The sequence below is a fragment of the Mesoplodon bidens genome (assembly GCF_964165515.1).
Source record: "Mesoplodon bidens genome assembly, chromosome: 1".
NCBI lineage: Eukaryota > Metazoa > Chordata > Mammalia > Artiodactyla > Ziphiidae > Mesoplodon > Mesoplodon bidens.
This window is the reverse complement of record NC_138176.1, coordinates 106609407-106622869: the sequence shown is the minus strand read 5'-3', so window position 1 is coordinate 106622869 and position 13463 is coordinate 106609407. Positions and strand designations below refer to the sequence as shown.

At 51.4% G+C, this 13463-nt stretch overlaps 1 protein-coding gene across 1 annotated transcript; it reads right to left on the bottom strand.

Annotated features, from left to right (window-relative positions):
* Positions 1 to 198: 198 nt before the first annotated feature.
* LOC308622821 (TRAF3-interacting JNK-activating modulator-like) lies at positions 199 to 7247 on the bottom strand. The gene has a single exon (XM_081244460.1). It carries the CDS (start codon positions 2612 to 2614, stop codon positions 1760 to 1762), a length of 855 nt encoding a protein of 284 aa, XP_081100586.1. The 5' UTR covers positions 2615 to 7247; the 3' UTR covers positions 199 to 1759.
* Between the last annotated feature and the right edge of the window lie 6216 nt (positions 7248 to 13463).

Below are 13463 nucleotides of genomic sequence, written 5' to 3'. Positions count from 1 at the left end.
ATGTTCATGCCTTTAAAGTGTACAGTTTGGTGATGTTAAATACACTCACAGTGTTGTACAGTCTCCACCACTGTCTAGTTCCAGAACTTTTCATCACCCTAAAAGAAACCCTGCTCCCCCAGCCCCGGCCCCCTCTAGTCTCCTGTTTCTGGATTTGCCTTTGCTGGACGTTTCCTGTGAATGGAGTCATAGCAGCCTGTGGCCCTTTGTGTCTGGCTGCCGTCACTTAGCACAGCGTTTTCAAGATTCTTCCCTGCTGGGGCATCTGTCCGTGCTTCATTCCTTTTTATGACTGGATAACTCACCACTGTATGAACATACTGCACTTTGTTTATCCATGCATTGTGGACATTTGGGTTGTCTGCACTTCAGGGTTATTATGGATGATGTTGCTGTGACCATTTGTGTACAGGTTTTTGTGTGGGCGTATATTTTCATTCCTTTTGGGTTTATACCTAGAAGTGGAATGGCTGGATCATGTGGTAACTCTGTTTAACTTATTGATTGAATTGCCGAAACATTTTCCAAAGCAGCTGCACTGTTTCCTGTCCCCACCAGCAGTGTATTAGGGTTCTCGTTTCTCCATGTTCTTGCCAACATTTGCTTTTGTCAGTCTTTTTAATTTTAGCCATCTTAGTGGGTGTGGAGTGGTGTGTCATTGTGGTTTTGATTTGACTAAGGATATTGAACATCTTTTCATGTACTTATTGGCCATTTGTATATTTTCTTCGGTGAAACATCTAGATCCTTTGCCCATTTTGAATTGTTGTTTTGAGTTGTAAGAGTAATTTATATATTCTGGATACTAGATCCTTATATGATTTGCAAATATTTTCTCCCACTCTGTGTGTTCACTTTCTTGATTATATTCTTTGAAACACAAAAATTATGAATTTTGATGATACCTAATATATCTATTTTTCCTTTTGTCACTTGTGATTTTGGTGTCATATCGAAGCAGCTGTTGCTTACTCCAAAGTCATGAATATATACTCTTATGTTTTCTTCTAAGAGTTTTAAGATGTAGCTGTTCATTTTAGGTCTTTGGGCCATTTTGAGTTAATTTTTTAAATTTTATTTATTTATCTTTTATTTATTTACTTTTAGCTGTGTTGGATCTTTGTTGCTGCACACGGGCTTTCTCTAGTTGCGGCAGGCGGGGGCTATTCTTCATTGCAGTGCGCGGGCTTCTCATTGTGGTGGCTTCTCTTGTTGCGGAGCACAGGCTCTAGGTGCGCGGGCTTCAGTAGTTTTGGCTCACAGGCTCTAGAGCATAGGCTCGGTAGTTGTGGCTCGCGGGCTCTAGAGCACAGGCTCGGTAGCTGTGGCACACGTGCTTAGTTGCTCCGTGGCACGTGGGATCTTCCCGGACCAGGGCTCGAACCTGTGTCCCCTGTATTGGCAGGCAGATTCTTAACCAGTGCACCACCAGGGGAGCCCCATTTTGAGTTAATTTTTGTCTGTGCTTCATTCATGTGGATATTCAGTTGTCTCAGCATCATTTGTCAAAAAGATTATTCTTTCTTCCATTGAATTGTGTGCACTTTTCTTGATCATCAGTTGACAATAAATGTGTGAATTTATTTCTGGACTCTCACTTCTATTCCCTTGACCTATATATCCTATGCTACTGCTACAATGTCTTGATTAATGTAGCTTTTTTTTTTTTTGGCAGAAAAGCTAGTTTTTATTTAGAAAAGTCTGAACTTGGTTCCACTGTGGGCCTGATGATAGTCGTGGGGCAGCTGTCACCAGTTCTTCAGAACTTCAGGAAATCCTTATTGGCCAGGAACACTGCCACTGCTATAGCCATCAGTGCCATCAGCATCAGGAACTTCGGCCACATTGCCTCCTTTTCTTTGGCCAGGGGCTGCAAAGTTTTCTTTTGGAGCTGGTCTCTGAAATTCCAGTCCTTCTTCCCTGGACCCTCAGGCTCCACTTCGTTATGGGAGGGCTTTGGACTCCACCCAGGCAAAGCTTGATTCTGCAACTGCTGTACTTTGGTCACCAGGGCAAGTTTCTCCTCCTCTGACCTCTTTAGTTGATCTTGTAGGTGCTGGGTATCCGAGCTGCACAGGTCTCTGTCCCCCTGCAGGTGTTCAGTCTTGGCCTGCAGCTCCTGGCACTCATTCTCCAGAAGCCGTAGGGCCTGGTTCATCTGTAAGTCTCTACTGTCTGCTCCCTGCAGTTTGGACTGAAGCACGTGGAGCTGGCTCTCCAGCTCCCTGTGCTGGGTCCCCAGGGTCCTCCAGTCCTCCTTCAGAGCCTCGTACTGGCTCTTCCACTCTTCACACTTCTGCTCGGCCAGAGCCAGGGACCACTGTTTGCTCTGCAGTTGCTGTTCTGCACTCATTTTCCCCTCCAGCACTTTCTGCAGTGTCTCCTTGGCCTTCTGCTCATAGCTATTTTTCTGGTCTTCCATCTGGGTACAGGTGTACAGCTGGTTTTCCAAAGATCTCAGTTTGCCCTTCAATTTGTCTTCATTAAGCTGGCCCTGGGGAAGCCCGAAGCCTCCCTGCCTGCCTTCCTTACGGGGCTTAGAGCGATTAATGTAGCTTTGTGGTAAGTTTCGAAATACTCCAACTTTGTTCTTTTTAAACGTTGTTTTGGCCATTCTGGGTCTTTTGCATTTCCAAACAAATTTTTGAGCCACCTCACGTGTCTGTCCCTGTTGCTAAAAATAGTAATGGAATCTCAAAAATAAATGAATGAATGAATGAATGAATTTGTGCCACCAAAAAAAACAAAAAAAGGGCATCTGAGATTTTAGGGATTGCGTCGACCCTAGAGATCACTTTGGAAAGTATAGCTGACCTTAGAAAACCACGGGTTTGAACTACACAGGTCCACTTACACAAGGACTTTTTCAGCAGTAAATACCACAGGGCCCCGTGAGCCATGGCTGGTTGACTCCTTGGAGGAGAACCACAGATGCAGGGGCTGATGGTGCGGTTACACGTGGATTTTTGACTGCATGGAGGTAGGCTCGGTAGGGTCCCCTAAACCCTGAGATGTTCAAGGGCCATGTGTAATGTCATTTTAATATTAAATTTTGTAATTAGTGAACTTAGAATATCTTTTATTTAGGTTTTCTTTATATTTATTTATCATTTATTTAGGTTTTCTTTATATTTTCTCTGTGTTTTGTAGTTTTCAGTATACAAGTTTTGCATTTATTTTGTTAAATTTATTCTTAAATGTTTTATTCTGTTTGATGTCATTGTAAACGCAGCTGTTCTCTGAATTTCATTCTTAGATTGTTCATTGCTAATGCATAGAAATACAACTACTTTTTTTATGTTGGTCTTATATCCTGAAACCTTGCGGAACTCACTTATTAGTTCTAATAGTTGTATGTGTGTGTAGATTCCTTAGGATTTTCTATACACACTATCATGTCATCTGCAAGAGAAAGTTGTATTTCTTTCTTTGCAATTTGGATTTCTTTTATTTTTCTGTCTTGCCTGGGTGCTCTGGCTAGAGCCTCAGTACAGTGCCGGATAGAATTGGAGAGAGCAGACATCCTCGTCTTGTCCTTGATCTGAGAGGAAAAGCTTTCAGTCTTTTACCATTGAGTGTAATGGTAGCTGGTTTTTTTGTAGATGGCCTTGTATCAGGTTGAGGAAGTTTCCTTATGTTCTTAGTTTGTTGAGTGTTTTTGTCGTGAAGGGAGTTGAATTTTTGTCAAATGCACTTTCTACATCTATTGAAATGATCATGTGGTTTTGGTCCTTTATTCTTTTCGTATGGTGTGTTACATTAAGTGTTTTTCATATGTTGAACCATACTTACATTCATGGGATAAATCCCACAGGGTCAGTTTCAGTAGTCTGTATATTTCTAGGAATTTGTCCATTTCATCTAGGTTATTTGTTATCGTTTGTTGACATACAGTTGTTCATAGCATTACTTTATAGTCATTTTTATTTCTGTAAGGTTGATAGTAATGTCTCTTCTATCATTCCTGATTTTAGGAATCTGAGTCTTCTCATTAATTTTCTTGGTTAGTCTAGCTAAAGGGTTATCAGTTTTACTGATCTATTCAAAGTTGTTTTTCTCTGTTATTTTTCATTTTTTACTTAATTTCCACTTTAGTCATTATTTCCATTGGGTTGCTTTGTGTTTAGTATTTTTCATTCTTTTTCTAGTTTCTCAAGTGGAAGTTTAGCTTATTGATTTGAGATCTATCTTTGTAACGTAGGTGTTTACAGGTATAAATTTTCATCTAAGCACTGCTTTAGCTTCATCCCATACGTTTTGGTATGTTGTGTATCCATCTTTATCTCAAAAGTATTTTCTAACTTCTCTTATGATTTCTTATTTTACCCATTGTTTATTTAGGAGTTTGTTGTTTAATTTCCACATACTTGTGAATTTCCCAAATTTCCTTCTGTTATTTTATTTCTCATGTCATTCTGTGTAGCCAAAGAACATGTTTTGTGTGATTTCAGTTCTTTAAAATTTGAGACTTATGATCTATGCTGGAGAGTGTTTTATGTGCAGCTGAGAAGATGAGTATTCTGCTGTTGATGGGTGTTCTGTAGAGTCTGTTAGGTCTAGCTGGTTTATAGTGTTGTTTAAGTCTTCTTTTCCTTATTGATCTTTACCCCAGCAGTTAAATCCATTATTGAAAGTGGGGCATTGAAATCTCCAACTGTTATTGTTAAATTATCTATTTCTCCCTTGTCTGTCAGTTTTTGCTTTGTGTATTTGAAGGCTCTGTTAAGTGCATAGATGTTTATACTTCTTATTTCTTCCCGATGGGTTGACCCTTTATAGCACAGCCTTCTCTATCTCTAGTACTAAACAGTTTTTGCCTTAAGGTCTCTTTTGTATGGTGTTAGCGTAGCTTCTGGTGGTTTGCATGGTATATCCTTTTCCAGCCTTTCACTTTCATTATATCTCTGAATCTAAAGTCTTATGGACAGCATATATTTGATCATGTTTTTATATCTGTTCTACCAAGTCTCTGCTGCTTGAGTGGAGTGTTTAATCTACTTACCTTTAATGTAATTGCTGATAAGGTAAGATATATGTCTGCCGTTTTTCTGTTTTTCTACGTGTCTTTTTAAATCTTTCTTCCTCTGTTACCTTTTTTCTTGTGTGTTAAATGGCTGTTTAATTCCCTTGTAGTACTTTAATTCCCTTGAGTCTCTACCACTATTTTTTAAGTAATTTTTTTTCAGTGGTTGCTTTGAGGATTACGATGAACAACTTAATACAATCTACTTTGGATTAATAACAACTTAATTTCAGTAATGTACAAAAACTGCTCCATTAGAGCTCTGTTTCCTTCCAGCTCTTTTCTGCTATTTTTGTCATACAAATTGCATCTTAATAGATTGTAAGCCCATCGACATAGTTTTGTAATTATTGCTTTATGTAGTTGTCTTTTAAATCAGATAGGAAAAGAAGAGGTTTACAAACATAAGCACATTTATACTGTCTCTTATCTGGCTCTGTAGTTCCCTTTCCCAGTGCCCTAATTTCTCTTTGAGGATTTGAATCTGGTATCTTTCACTTCAACCTGAAGCACTCCCTTCAGTGTCTCTTGTAGGGCAGGTCTGCTAGCAGTGAAGTCTCTTCATTTTTGTCTCTCTGGGAATGTCTTCATTTCTCCTTCGTTTTGAGGAATAGTTTTGCTGGATGTAGAAGTCTTGGTTTAACAGTCTTTTTCTTGCAACACTTTTTTTTTTTTTTTTTTGCGGTATGTGGGCCTCTCACTGTTGTGGCCTCCCCTGTTGCGGAGCACAGGCTCCGGACGCGCAGGCTCAGCGGCCATGGCTCACGGGCCCAGCCGCTCCACGGCACGCAGGATCTTCCCGGACCGGGGCACGAACCCGTGTCCCCTGCATCGGCAGGCGGACTCTCAACCACTGCACCACCAGGGAAGCCCTCTTGCAACACTTTGAGTGTGTCATCCCACAGCCTCCTGGGCTGCAGGGTTTCTGGAGAGAAGCTAGCTGTTAGTCTTTGGAAAGAAGCCTTGAACACGAGTTGGGTTTTTAATTGCTACTTTCAAGATGCTCTGTTTGTCTTTATCCTCTGACTGTTTTAACCATGAAGTGTCTAGTTAAGGTCTCTTTGTGTGTGTCCTACTTGGAATTTGTTGAGCTTCTTGGTTATAGAGATTGTTTCTCATCAAACTTGGCCACTGTTTCTCCTAAGATTCTTTCTGTCCTGTTCCCTCTCTCCTCTCCTAGGACTCCCACCATGTATACACACTTGGTTGATGGTATCCATTGGCCTCTGAGGCCTGTTCATTTTTCTTCATTTTTTTTTCTGTGTCTCAGACTGTACCTGTTGACTTGTCTTCAAGGCAGCTTAGTGATTAGCTAATGATTGGACAGAGATTTCCTTAAATGCTTTGATCCAGTGAGTCTGGTGGTTTTCCGACTAGCTGTGTGTGCGTGTGTCTGTGTGTTGGGCACACCTTCAACGCTCTGCCAGCCAGTTGCTGACTCTGCCTTGGCTCTCACTTGATGAGTGTTTTGGTCTTTGCTCCATGAGAAAGTAGCATGTTATAGTTTTAATTGACGTTCCTCTTAGGAGTGAGAGCAAGCATTTTTCATAATGTTAAAGCATTCATTGTTTATCCTTTTCTGTGAATTGTATTCCATACCCTTTGCCCATTTTTCTGTTAGCTTATTGGTTTCTTATTAAACTGTGAGAGCTCTTTATTCAGTAACAAGCTGTACATGATGAGTCACAAATATTTCCTCATTTTATCTTCTGACTTTGCTTATCTTGTTTTTTGCCATGTAGATTTTTTACGTAGTTGAATTTAGCCAACCTTTCATGGCTTCTGAGTTTTGTATTCCTTCCCCACTCAAAGATTGTATTAAAAAATTGCTTCCATCTTTTCTTCTAGTACTTTTATAGGTTGCATTTTCATGTTTAAGTCAGTGATCTACTTACCATTTATTTTGATATAAAATATGGCTCTAGAAATTCAGTTTTTTATTTTAGATACCCATCCAGGTGTCCCAACACTAGTAATGAATTCGTTTGTTTTTGCAAATTTAAAATACTGCCTTTATCATTTGTTAAAGCCCCTACGTACAGTGGTTCTATTTCTGAACTTTGTTCTATCTCATCAACTCATCTACCTATTTATATATCATCATACTGTTTTAATTACTGTGCCTTGGTAGTACATGCCTATGTCAAAGACCTCTTATATTTCTGTTCTCTTTTGTATAACTTCAGGTAAAGTTAGATAACTAATGTTTTTATAAAATTTAATTCATGACTGATTTGTGACTGGTGCTCTTTGCATCATATCTTTTAATGACTCTCCATGAGTGTTTATTAAGACAAACCCACAGGTCCATGTGTTTCTGGCTGGCGGGAGCAGCAGTGGGAGCTGGGCTGGCCCTTCTGGCCAGTGGGGCCCAGTGGACTGTACCTCGGGGAGCAGGCTCCACCACTCTGAGCCCAGGGCCCCCAAGAAGTGACTTGATGCTGATGGGGTCCTGGGTGGGTCCCACTTTCCTCAGAGGCCCCAGCGGAAGCAGAGGAAGCTGCACCCCCTCTCTTGGTGCCCTCAGTGTCCCGCCTTCCCACCTGTCTTGTCACATGCTGCTTGGGACCCCATGAGTCAGGGAGGGGCAGGGGGGCCTGGGAGAGCCTGGGCAGTAGGTGGGTGTGGAGCCAGCAGGGGAAGGCTGCACCCCGTGTGCCTTGAGGAGCCCACTTGCATGTGGGAGAGCAGGGCGCCCCAGTGAGGACCTGGCAAGCAAGAGCGGGACTTCCTGGGGGATGGGGTCCCAGGGCCTCCCAAGGCCGTGTAGCAGAGGGGTGTCAGTGCTGGCGTTTGGGCTAGGCAGGTTCTCGTCAGGAGGGCGGGAGCAGTGAGTGGGGAGTCCCTGTCAGCGCGGGTGCTGTGGGGCAGTGCGGGCAGGGCTGGTGGGAGCGGGTCCTCACGTGGCACTGAGGGCTCTGGCTCCAGCCTGGGAGCATGGGGGCTGCCGTGGGGTGCGGGGTGGGATGGTGCTGTGCCCTGGTCCAAGGCAGACTGGCTGGGTGGGCTCAAGGAGTGGCAGAGGGACGGCAGGAGGGAGGACTGGCAGGGCTGTTACAGCGGCAGTCAGAGCTGGCTGCACAGAATGGAAAACTCTTGAGTAACAGTGGCTTGTGAACACAAGACTTTAAATGTCCTTCTGTTCTAAGGTGGTGCCCAGGCTGGGGAGGAGGCTGCACAGAGCCATTGGGCCTCATCCCTTCCCAGTATCAGAGTACAGGGCCTGTATCCCCAAGGCTACATCTTGGCCCAAAGTGGCTGCTGGAGCTCCAGCCATCACTGGGTCTGCAGAAGGGGGGCAGGGGTATGTGCCTTGGGCTCAGCCATTTCCTGTAAGGAGCCTCCCTGGGAACCCCTCCAGCAACATACACTCTGCTCATGCCAACTTGGCCAAACCTAGTCACATGGCGTTGTCCAGCTGCCCTGAAAGCAGGAAAAGTTGTCTTTATTCTGGGGATGGGCGCCCACTGCCATCAGCTGTGTCCTGGCAAGAGGAAGAACCTGTCAGTGCCCAGCAGGGGCTTCCCCAAAGAGGGCCACCACACAGCTGTCGGGTATGGGGTGAGACATGGCACCCGGAATTGTGGCCTGCCTACAGGGGATGTGGTCGTGGAATGGACGGGACTTACCCCTGCTACCCCGTGGACCTGTGTGCCTCAGCTCTGCACCCTCCCCTTGAGTGACAGTCCCTGCGTCCCTGAGAATGACCTGTTTGATTCCTCCCCACCCCCTCCCTGCTACTACTACCCTGCCTGCCCCAGGTGCCCCGAGTTGTCTGTCCAGTCTTGCCCTTCACCATGGAAACACCACACCCTCCAGGAAGCCACACATGGCTGGGGAAGGTCCCCCAGCTGAGTGACACTTAAGTGGTCCAGGATGGAGACCTGGGTGCCACCCTGGGATGGGGGACGTGGTAGGTCACGCTGGCTGACCTGGAGCAAGGGGTGGGAAGTGGGGAGGGGCACAGGAGGCTGAGTGATGGGCCAGCGCCACTGGCCTGGGGAGGGCTGGGGGGCCTGGAGAGGGGGCCACAGGAGAGCTGCCCTGTGGAGGGGGGACGGAGCGGGAGTTCAGTGGGTCCTGGGAGGGGAGTGAAGTGCGGCTGGGGGCACGTCTGAGATGGGGCAGAGCTGGGCTTGGCCCCTGGGGCTCATCCTTGCCTCTGCAGGACAGGGGTGGGCACAATGGGTTCCCCCGAGCTTTGAGAAGGAATCGGCAGCATCCGCAGCAGGAAGGAGCAGCAGCAGACCCGGCAAGGGTGCAGGATGGGCTGTGGGCGGGCAAGAGGGTGGCGTGATGGGCGGGGGAAGGGAAGCCATCGTAGACAGCTCTTTAGTAACTTCGGCTCGGCTCTGAAAGGGGGCCACACTGCAGGCAGCCGGAAGAAGCAATCCTGGGTCGGGTGGAGACACTAGAGCGTATTTGGACTCCAGTACAGCCCGGCAAGGAGGGGTGGAGGTCCTGGGGCTGTTCCAGTCCTCATGGCACTGGCACCAAAGTGGGACCTTGGTGGGGACAGGGATGAGGTGCCAGCAGGGCCACCGTTGAAGGGGGAGGGGAGGGCTGCGGCAGGACGGGCAGGTGGCATGAGCCTGCCGTGGGGGTGGGGCGGTGGGCACTGGGGGTCCTGAGCGGGGAAGTGAGCACAGTGGGCCAGGGGCAGGCTGCAGTCCAGGTGAGTGTCCCCTGAGGGTGTGGATGTGACTGGGTAAGGCTGAGGGTCCCCAACATGCCCAAACGGAACAAAGCTGGTTAAAGTTAAGTGGGGCAGGCAGGCAGGGAAACGGGTGCAGCTGCTAGGGTGCTCTGCAAGGGTGGCAGGTCTGTTAGCAGCCCCCACAACCGCTCCCCTTTTTACCAGGAATGAGAGCGCATCCTCTAGAAAAACTACATTTCCCAACCTCCCTTGGCTAGGAGTGGTCATGTGACCAAGTTCTGGCCAATTGAGATGTGAGCAGCTGTTACATGGGCTTCTGGAAATCACCTTAAAAGGAGGCAGTTTTGCCCCTCTTCTCTTCCTGTTTGCTGCCTAGAACGTGGATGTGATGGCTGGAGCCTCACCCTCTATATGGGTCCATGAGGAGGAGGGCCCAGCCCAGCCAGGATGAGGCAGTGGAGAGCTGGACAGAGCTGGTTCTCCAAGGACCCTGGGAAGGTGTCCTAGCTGCCCAGGGCTGCCAAAGGCCAGCATTCCCTCACACAAGAGAAAATAAACAATCTCCTTTCAACTTCTGTTCATTCAGTTTTTCTCTTTCATGCAACCAAAGCCTAACACACAGCAAGGGACCACAGCCAGCCAGCTGTGGGCTGGGCACAAGCAGGGGAGGAGGGTGGGGCTCAGCAGTCCCTGGGCAGGAGACTGGGGGGCAGTGTGGGGAGGGGAGCCCCCCAGGGCGGGCTCTGGGTGCCTGTGCTTGTCCAGGCTCATCCCTACAGGGCCTGTGTCTTGCTTGCTCCTTCCACATGATGGAAACTACTTGAGTACCATTCTGGGATTGGGGGTGTATGCTGTCTGGGGCCAGGGCTGGTCCTAGGGGCTGGAGGAGGGCCTTTCCAGAGCACATGAAGATCCTGGGGCTGTGCCAGTCCTCATGGCACTGACAACAAAGTGGGACCATGGCGGGGACAGGGATCAGGTACCAGCAGGGCCGCCACTCCCCTCTGCTTCCAGCTCAGGAACCCCAGGCTGAGAACTGGGCAGGCAGGGGCCCCCCACAGCCTATTGGGAGCAAGGGTGGTAGGGCCAGCTGGAGGGTCCCTGGGGAAGCAGCCAGAGGAGCCTGCACCCCCAAGTTACCCAGGTCCGTGGCGGATTCTGAGCACCTGATAGGAGAGTGAGTGGGAGGGCTGGGGTGGGAGCTGGGCCTGCACCCAGGAGGGGCAAGGGCACCCAGGCCAGGGCCAGGGCCTGTTTCTTCCCATGTGACCATGTGCAGATACCCGCAGCTCGGATGCCACTCGGGTGTGGGGAGGCTCAGATGGGCTGACACAGGGCCCAGCACATGGTAGGCATGCACCAAAGAGAGACTGGAGGGGCCCAGGGAAGTGACAGGGAGCTGTCCCCGCTCCCACAGCAGGGCCTGCACAGGTGCTCAGAGCAGCCCAGTGTATGCCTAGCCTGTGGGCCAATCACGGCTGTGGTATCAGCTCAGGGCTGAGTCTGCGATCCCAGAGGTGGAGCCGGGCGGGTGGGGGGCGTTGATTCCCTGCCTCATGGCTTCCAACGGCCCCCCTGCACCGGTGTCCTGAGCCATGGTTTACTGATGTTGAAGGGTCCAGCGGTGTGGCCACCTTGTTTCTGGGCGACCTTGGTGAGTGAGGGCAGGATGTGGGATGGGGAGAGGAAGGAGGCCGGAGCTGTCGTCTCGAGTCTGAAACTCCCTCCCTCTTCCTCCCCTCCTGCCCCACAGTGGACAACGCTGCAGCTGCAGGGCCAGGCCTCGTGGAGGGTCGGGGGCACTGGTCTTCCCTGACCTCTCCCTCTGTTCCAGCAGGTTCCGGCCCAGCAAGGTGGGCTTAGGGGAGGCAGAGGACCCCTGAGGGACAGGTCCAGCTCCTGCAAGGTCCTGATGGTTTGCCCTCCTCTGGCCTCTCCCCCCAGCTCCTGGAAGTGGAGGCTGTGGCTTCTTGCTTGGCAGCCCCCTGGCATCCTGTTTGGGCTAAGTGCACAGTAATGCTGATGATTTGAGGCCAAGAGCCTTCAGGAACCTTATGGAGCTTTCTGGGGCTGCTCCGTCATCTGTCTACACCCTGGAGGCCCAGGCCTCAGCAGTGAAACCAGGGGTGTCCTCACCCTTCTGCACCCCGGCCGGTTGGATTCGGGGACATTCCGGCTGCCCGCAGGTTGGGTGGAGGATTCGGATGGCGGCTAACCACCAGGAGCGAGGATACTCCGAGAATTTCAGCAGCACCAGCCCCGAGCTGACGGGGAGGGCAGAGGCGGAGTGTTGCATGGGGGGCGGGGGGGACTCGGGTCTGAGGCAGGGGTGGAGCCGCCTGCGGGAGGCCAGAGGCCCAGGCGGCGGGGACTGCAGCAGTGGGCAGGGCGGCTCCAGCTGCCTCCGCCCCTCCCCGCTGCGCGGTGGTCGGGGGCTGCTTCTCCCCCACCCTTTGCCCACTGGTGATGGAGAGGACAACGGGGGGCGCCCTCTCGTAGGTGAAGGCGGTGCGTGCGCGCCGCGGCTTCCCAGACTTGGGCCTGGACGGCGGTGGCTGTCACTCACACGCCGCAGTGTCGTCCTTCTCCCCAACCCTGCCCACGGTGGTGGGTGATGGGCTGAACAGCGCAGGGAAGAGTCCCTCTGAGAGTTCGCTAGTCGCACACGGAGCGGGATGTCCCGTCTGCGGGCGCAGAGCTCGGCCGCGGAGCAGCCACGGGGCGGGGCAGGCGCACGGCTTCACCGCGCTGGCGTCCAGCGACAGTGGACACCCACCTTGAGTGCCGACGGGGCTGCGGCGGGGACCCTCACCGCGCGGCAGTGCCCGCGTCCCCGAGCCTCGGCTCTCGCCTCGAGTCGGCCACCCGGCCCAGGCGCCGCCGCCTCTTGCCTCCCCTCGCTCCCCAGGGCTCCAGGAGCCCGCGTGGGGGCCGCGCCCAGGGCCGGGCTGCAAGCTGTTGGAGGAGAGGTGGCCGCGCCGGACTCCCGCGGGCCGGGCTCGGGGTCCGGCTCAGGCGCCGTTGGGCAGGTTGCTCCATCCCGGCCAGCCCCAGCTTTCCTCCATTGGGAAGCGGCTGGAGCCCCCTCCTCCTTGGGCCGGCCTGGTGCTCGGGGAAGGCCGCGTGGATGCGCATTGGGGCGGGGGCAGGGTCGGCGCCCAGCGCGAGCGCTGCCCTCAGGCTCCACCGCGCGGGCACTGTCCCGCTGGGCTTCCCTCACCCCCAAGCGCCCCGGGCGGAGAAGGGGGAAGGGGAAGGGAAAGAGCAGGGACCCGGGACTCCTGGACCGGAGCCTCAGCGCACACAGCACCGAGGCCGCGCGCCTGTTCCCAAGCGCGTGGGGGTACCCGGGCGACGCAGGATGGGGCGAGCTTGGCCACGGGACGCCGGGCGGCGGGGAAACCGGGGCCCAAGGCCCGCGCCGGGCCGAGCACCCCGGAGCGCCTCGGTCACGCCGAAATCCCCACCGAAGGGCGGCGAGGACGACGGGGCGCGGGCGACGCGGGAGCCTGAGGGGCTTGGGCGCGGCCTCCTGCGGTTTATTGATTGAGTAGAGTTCGGCAAAGTGCTTCCCAGAGGGCCGGGCTCGGCCCCGACGCGCGCGGACAGTAGTTTATAAACTTAAAACTCTTCTGTAGCAATCGGCTATATACAGAGTCAGCGACCGCAGCCTTACAAAAGGGCCGACCGGCGGGCGCCCTCGGGTCCTGGGCGCGGCCTCAGGGGCCCGAGGGCCGCGTGGGGCTGCCCCGCCCGGCGTCCCGTCCTGTCCCGAGGCCGTGC